Source organism: Ammospiza caudacuta, chromosome 16 (assembly GCF_027887145.1).
Source record: "Ammospiza caudacuta isolate bAmmCau1 chromosome 16, bAmmCau1.pri, whole genome shotgun sequence".
Lineage (NCBI taxonomy): Eukaryota > Metazoa > Chordata > Aves > Passeriformes > Passerellidae > Ammospiza > Ammospiza caudacuta.
In genome coordinates, this window is record NC_080608.1 from 15,157,127 (window position 1) to 15,164,458 (window position 7,332).

General features: G+C 59.8%; 1 protein-coding gene across 2 annotated transcripts; it reads right to left on the bottom strand.

The window, feature by feature from the left end:
- Positions 1-775: 775 nt before the first annotated feature.
- CLTB (clathrin light chain B) lies at positions 776-7,162 on the bottom strand. Of its 2 annotated transcripts, XM_058815644.1 has the most exons (6): positions 6,912-7,162; positions 5,340-5,383; positions 4,111-4,228; positions 3,714-3,825; positions 3,278-3,331; positions 776-2,777 (listed from the first exon to the last, which is right to left on the bottom strand). In XM_058815644.1, exons 1-6 carry the CDS (start codon positions 7,093-7,095, stop codon positions 2,606-2,608), a joined length of 684 nt encoding a protein of 227 aa, XP_058671627.1. In that variant the 5' UTR covers positions 7,096-7,162; the 3' UTR covers positions 776-2,605. The 2 variants fall into 2 exon arrangements, with proteins under 2 accessions (XP_058671627.1, XP_058671628.1); XM_058815645.1 differs by lacking the exon at positions 3,278-3,331.
- Between the last annotated feature and the right edge of the window lie 170 nt (positions 7,163-7,332).

The following is a 7,332-nucleotide window of genomic DNA, read 5'->3' on the forward strand; positions in this document are numbered from 1 at the left end:
GGGAGGACGTGGGGCCAGGGTCTCTGTTCATTGCACTGTGGCTGCAGCAGCTCACACCTGCAGGGGAAGGGGCACAGACACCTCTGCCTGTGCTGAAACACCTCACCCAGCAGCCTGGGCTGCTTCCAGGTGCTGTTCTGTGAGGTGGTGCCTGTGCCACGAGTCCCTGTAAGGATGTGCTCAGGGGTGAACCCTCTGTCTGCAAACAAGGACATGCATTGTCCTGTCCAGGGAACTGGGCTGGTGGGCCTTGGCAAGGAGAGGGAAGGCTCTTGCTCACCAGAGCTGATCTCTGAGTTGTGAGGGTGGGCATCAAGCCATCACCAGTGCTGAGCAGGGTGAGCTCCACCTTGGCACAGGGAGTCCAGGGCCTCTGTTCCTTCTACAGCTGCCTGCACAGGACATCCTTCACAGAAGAAACTGCTTCTGCCTGCCCCACTGGCACCTCCAGCCCAGCCAGCTTGGGGCAGGGTGTGAGGAGCAGCAGGTGGACAGATCCATGAGCACAATCCCTTGGCAGCTGGAGAAAGGTGCAGTGGACAGGGAGCAGCTCAGCCAGTTTGGACAAGTCAGAGCTTGCAGTTCCTTGGGGATAGTCAAGCCCCAGGTCCTGCCGACATGTTTTGTCCCCCTCTGGCCTTCCTCTCACTTTTTTTTCCTGAAGGATGTTCCTCTTCCAGCCCCATCCTTTCCACACGAGGCTTCATGGCTGTAGGTTCTCCTAAACACAGCGTGCATCCCTAATGCAGAAATACAACAGTGCCCTGTAGGATTGGAGATGTTGGTTTATTGTAACAGGTAATTTGGACAGTCACAGATACCAAAGCTGAGGGGATGTAGAACAGCTGTGGGCACGGCTCCCCGAGAGCTGCCCCGGCCTGACACGGAGCACATGGCAGCTGAGGCACCCAGGGGCCCAGCTGCCTGCAGGGCTGGAGGGACAGAGCACAGGGGGCACAGTGTCCCCCACAAGTAGCCAGGGGTGCTTCCTGCTGCTCTGCAATGCAAGGCTGAGGCAGGAGCTGAGTCCCCAGGTGTCGTGCAGCACAGCAGAGCTGCCTACGCATGCTGGAGCTCAGGGGGCCGAGCAGGAATGATCAGCCCTATGGGCAGGGGGCACAGTCCCAACACACAACAGCAAGTGATTCCCTACACACCCTTTTACCTTCCCAGCCCACTGGTGAGATCATGCCCCAGAGCCCTGGGTGCCCAGGCACCCCACAGCTGCAGCAGCAGGAGTGGTGACATTCTGGCCCTGGAGCCATAGCTGCAGGGCAGGAGAGCTCTGCACACTCGATTTCCAGCTGAGCAGGGCTCTGCAGAAGGGCTCAAGTGAATGTTTGTGGGCTCTGCTCTACGTCCTCCCAACCTGCTGCAAGCCCTTCCCAAGCCTTCAACAGGCCAGACCCAGAGCAACTGCTCAAGGCTGTCCCTCTCCTGCTGCCCAGGAGTTGTGCAGGTTCCCAGGACTGGTGCTATCCCTGCCAAGCAGAGGAGAAAAAGTTTGAGCAGGGAGCAGGACTGAGGCATCTCCCCACACTGCCTTTCGTGGGCAAAGCCAGGGGGCAGAGCAACTGCAGACAGATGTGCAGGTTGTTCCCAGGGCCAGTACAAGCCCCAGCACCAGAACTCTGCCCAACCCTGCTCTGGGTCCCTAGGTTAGGAAGATGGGGGTTTGACCTGCCCCACAGCAGCTGGACCTTCCTACCTCCTTCCCTGCAATTACACAGCCTCCATCTCCCTTTCTGGTAGCAAGGGAAGGAGCAGAGCAAAGCCAAGGGTCCCCCAAAGCCTGGAATCCCACATTCCCAACTGCTGGTGTTCATAGGGGAAGGAGAGGAAACATCCTGAACACTCCACAGTCCCTCCCAGTGGCCCACACCACTGTGCTGCCAGCACTGCAGGATGGATGGGACATGGACACTGGAGCTGCACCAACGTTTCAGGGCATAGCCAGGCTGGGCAGAGTTCTGATGGGCTTGGGGCAGCCACTGGCAGTCCAGGCCCAACCTGGGCACCTGTACTCACATTCCTCAGTCCCTGCCAGTCTGGCAGTGCTGCAGCCATGCTCCCTGCAGGACCCAGCCGTGTGGAGACAAGCCAGGGCTGTTTCTTCGCCCTCCCAACCCTGCTCCAGCTCTGCTCTAAATCCCATGGGAAAGGCAGACAGCAGCCCAGGATCCCATTGGGATCAGGACTGAAGCCTATACATGGGGCTGCCAGGACAGCTGCAGGCAGGTTTATTCCCAGCACAGGGCTGAAGTGGGGAACACAAGATGGGATATTTCTGCTCATTTAGCCAGGCCCTCAGACATAAACTCCTGAAGAGCCTGGGCTGGGACTTCCCCACTAACTCAGCTCTGCCACCCAGTGCCACTTCCCGGGGAAATGCCACAGTGATTTATAAATAAGTGTAAAAAGAGACCAATGCACCTTTTAAGCAAAGGAAAACCATGGGGAGAGTTATACAACCAGTGACTCGAGCACAGCCGAGGCGCAGATCACGGAGCAGGGGGTGGGAGGCCCTTCCTGGGCCAGTCCCTGAAGCCACCTGGCTCAGTGAGCCCAGCCATGCCCGCTGTGCTCCCAGCTGTGCCAGGCACAGCTAACGGGACAGGGGCGTCTGTTTGAGGGAGATGAGCACCGAGCGCATCCGCGAGACATCCTTGCTCTGCTTGCTGCTCTTGGGGTTGAAGTCACACAGCTGGGCCACCTTCTCCCACTCAGAGCCTGGGGTCTCCTCCTTCGACTCCTTCAGGAATGCTTCCTCCGAGGCCCTGCAAAGATATTGAGGGTTGTCACTGGCAGACCCCTTTCCAAGGAGATTCTTCCTTCTGTCTTAAAAACCCTTGTGTCCCTGCTTCCTGTCCCTTTACTCCAGCTGATGAGCTCAGTGTTCTCTGGGACCAAGAGACACACGATGCTCAAGTCTGCCTTTGGCTGCACTCACCCAAAACATTGCTCATCCAGGGGCGCAGGAGTATCTGCCTGCTCCCAAGACTTCACCCCCATAGAGCCATCCCCAAAAAGAGGCATAAGAACCCATGGCTATGCATCTTCAACCAGCTCCCATAGAGATATTTCTAGGAGCTCCACTCATCTCCTAAAACTCCACCATTTGGAGACGCTCAGCTGCATCATCCTCCCTCTGGTACCTCACCAGGCCAGTGGTGATGCCACCTCCCAGCATCCCCCCTTCCCTTGGCTGGGCAGGCAGTGCTGGGGCCAGGACCCCCAGAGCCTTTGGGGCAGGATAGGGTCTGTAAGAGGCACATACACGTAGCCAATGACATCGGCGTCCGGCTGCTGGTAAAAGGCTTTGTCAGCGATCCTAGCCCCGGGCACAGAGAGAGAGAGAGTGGAGCGGAGTGGAGCGACAGGCAGGCAGAGGGTTAGAAAGAGAGAACAGAGGGGGTTAGTCCTCCCAAAGAGTCACCCACACACTTCAGCACACCAGGAGAACCTGGAGCCCAACCCTGCCCCCCTGCGAGCCCCATGCAGGGGCAGGAGGCACCGAGATCCCAGGGTGATCCCAGTGTGGTTCCAGCCAGAGTGGCTCTGCACAGCCACCAGAGCCACTCCAAGACCTGGGAACTCTCCCCTTGCTTGGCAAGGCTCTGTCCCTGCAGGGCTGGACCCCACTGTGGGCAAAGAGGCCCTCAAACATCCCAGGGAAGCAGACAGTCCTTTTGGCCATGCTGACCACAACATACCTGTTGTTTGCTCGGTTCTTCTCCATCTGCTCATTCTGACGCAGGTTCCACTCCTCCAGGTCCTTCTTGGCCTTCTCACGCCATTCCTGCTCAGTCACCTTCGATGCCGCATCTAATGCCCGAGTGACACAGAGCCCATCAGCCACACTGGCACCTGCTGGGTGTGCTGAGCAGCCCCTTGGCAGGCAGGACAGCTGCAGCCCCTCAGACCCATCCCCAGTCCCCACCAATACTGGCCAAAAAGCACCACAGCCCCAAGGATGAGAGATCTTTGGCAGGGGCACAAGACCTCTGGGATGCAGCAGGGTCACCAAGAGGTGAGGTACCCCAAGGGCCCTGACTGCCATGTCACAAGGTGCCACAAGCACAGGGGGCTACAAAGGGCCTTGGGTCTCACCCAGCTCCTCCAGGCGCTTCTTCTGCTCCTCCCTCCACTTGCGGATGCTCTCGGGTTCCTGGGTCAGCCGGTCGGCCTTGGCTATGGCTGCGTAGGCATCCGTGGGGCCGTTGGACTCCTGCGGCACACGAGCACCTCACCATCAGCACCAGTGTCCCCAAGAGCCCAGCCCAGCCACCTCTAAGGGCTGGCAGCAGTCAGGACTCCACACTCCCAGCACTGACAAGCCAAGACAGGAAGCAGGAAGGGTGACAGCTTGGGACATGTGGGACAGCGTTCCCAAAGTGCTGCTCAAGCCCAGCCTCAGGCTCTGTCACCTGAAGCTGTCCCAGCAATTCCCTCCTTGACTTGCTGCTCACTGCCACCATAGCTCTTGTATCCTCCGGGCAGCCCCAGGGCACAGGGCAGACACCAGCCTTGGAACTGCTCCCCAGGGATTCCTGGCCCTCACTGGGGCCCAGGCAGCTCCTGGACTGAGCTGCTTCCCTCACGTCTGAGCTGAGGGCCCTGTCAGGCCCAGCACCTCCCTTAACACCTTCCACTGGCCACATGCCCAGTCTGACACCAAGCTCTGCAATGGGATTACAGCTTTCTTCCAAGATCCTCAATCTAATTAAGTCTGTCTCATTCCTGATGCGATTATCATCCTGTAAACCACGCCTGGGCAGGGCATATGCTCCACTGCTGGGTACAAAGTGGGGTGATAGGCTAGTGAGAGGCTGGCACTGCTGACAGCAGAGCTGGGCTTCAGGCTCCCAAAGTGATTTGAGATCCAGGTGGGTTCCCCCAAAAGGCCCCTGGCCACAGGGCAAGTGGTTTTCATGGGAGATCCAAGTCCCATGGCAGCCCTATCCTGTTTCTGGCCTGTCAAGAGATGGTCCTGCCTGCCCCAGAGGCCTCCAGAAGCTACCCAGGCTGGAGAAAGGGGACTTCTTGAGGAATGGGCAATTTGTCACCTGCTCTTAGGGCCCAGGCACTCCTTCATGGCACAAGCCACCTGCAAACAGATGTGGGGCAGATCATGGCAGGTGGGACACATCTTCTCTTCAAAGAGAATGGAGCAGCCAGGACTCCCACGGGAGACCCAGACCTTTCCAGGAGCACCGTAGCTGTTCTGCAGCTGGATAGCAAACTCCAGTCAATGCTGGGGGCAGAACAACAAATTGCTGGCCCCATACCCACCCAATGTTCCTTAGCAGCCCTGGGCCAGCAAAAGGCTGAGCTCTCACCTGAAAGACATCTCCATTGACAGTGGCTCCTCCATTCTGAAAACCTGCTCGAGAAAAAGGAAAAACACAACTATGGCAGCTGCAGGTAATCCCAGAGGGGCTGGTGTCCATGAAACTACATCAAATCAGCTCCTGGGAGTTTGTCTGTGCCTTTTTCAGCCCAGCACACCCATGGCACAACACCCTCCCACTGTCCTGGCCTTGGTGGGATTCAGCAAGCACCTCTCACTCTCCCACACAAACTTCTGCAAGTATTATGTCTTTATGGTGTTTTCACTGGTATTTAATCTTATCTGAAGATTAGGGAAACTGCTCCAGCAGAAGACTGACACAGGCTGCTGCTCTGACTGTAGAAACACAACCTGACCAAGCCAAACCTGCAGATGGACACAGCTGATGCCAGAGCTGCCGGCCAAGTGCCAAGGCAACTCTCCAGGGACACGGCCCATGGAAACACTCCTTGTGCTCCACCAGGACAGGAGGGCATGCCTGCAGGCCCAGGTCCTGGGAGCCCACCTGGGATGAGCTGCAGGGTTAGGGTTGGTAATGAGGCACCCATCTACCTGCACAGCCCCAGAGAGCTGCACACCTGGGGCACAAAGCCAGCCCAGGCAGGGGACTCTCTGCTGCCAGGAGAGAAAAGGCTCTGAAGGATTCACGCCCCAGGCCCTGAGCTTTCCCCAGTGACCACAGGGCTTCTCCTGGCCAGCCAGCTGCAGGCACAGACCCAGGCCAGCACTGTCCCCAAAGTGCTCAGCCCCATGACTACACCCAGCTCCAGCCTGTCTAACTGCATTTATCACTGTGGCTGACAACACCTCCCCAGGCCCAGATCTGCCTCCATGGCCCTGTGTGCAGAGCTCTGCAACCACTGCTCCACAGACAGCACGAGGAGACCCTGTGGGGCTGGGTTAGGGGAAGGAGTCAGAGCCCTGTGGCAACAGTGCCCCCATGTCCATACAGAGAGCAGATGCCAAAGCCCCTGCAGACTGGAGACACAAGAGAGCAGAATTAGCACATTCTACCTGCAGGGCCCGGGACCACAACGTTCCCAATGGCAATGTCTTCCATTTTGCATCCCAAAGGGCGCTCCTGTCTGTGGGGACAGTGACAAGGCTGTCACTGCTCCTCAGTGCCGCCTGGATGCCTTTTACACTGCCATAGCTGGGAGCACTGAAATATGGAGTCGGGAGTCCATTCAACCCGGAAAACCCAGCACAAGGGGGAGAAATCCCCCCACGGCTGGCACATCCCAGCTCAGGGTTCACCCCACATCCCCGAGGCTCGAGAAGTCCTTTGGGCACAAGCAAAGGCCCAGATGACCCTGGCTAGGATGCCAGCGTGGCCCACAGAGTCACCCCGCCACCGGCCCATGAGATGCCGCACAGACCCCATCACCCACCGGGGATGCTGTGGATCCCCCGGGGACCGCAGCCCCGCGTGGATGCGGCCCGGAGGACGCTTCCCTGCCTTCGCGGCAGAAGGGGGACAGCCCTCCGTTACCCCACAAGGTCGGGAGCCCGCCCGCAGCCAGCGGGAGCGCGGCCGGGCGGCCCCCGCGGGCGTGCTCACCCTGTTCCGGCGGGGCCGCCTGCCCGCCCGGGGCGGCGGCCGCCTCGCCGTCGGTCGGCCCGAAGCCCTCATCGTTCTCGATGCCCGCGATCTCGCTCTCCTGCTGGGCCAGAAAGGCGGCGGCCGGGTCCTCCTCGGCGCCAGCGCCCTCGGATGAGGAAAAGAAGCCGAAGTCGTCGGCCATGACCGGCCCGCCCGCGCCCCTCCCGGTCCGGCTGCGCGGCTCGGCTGGGCTGGGCCCGACTGCGCCCGGGCGGAGCTGTCGCTGTCACTGCGGCGGCGGGCGGGGCGGCCGCGCTGACATCAGCGCCGGGGCGGGCCCGCTGGCGCGTCCCGCCTCCCCGCCAGCCGCAGCGGGCACGGGGAGCCGGGGCTGCGCGCCTGCCTCCCCTAGGGCTCGACTGGCCGCGGTCCCGCCGCA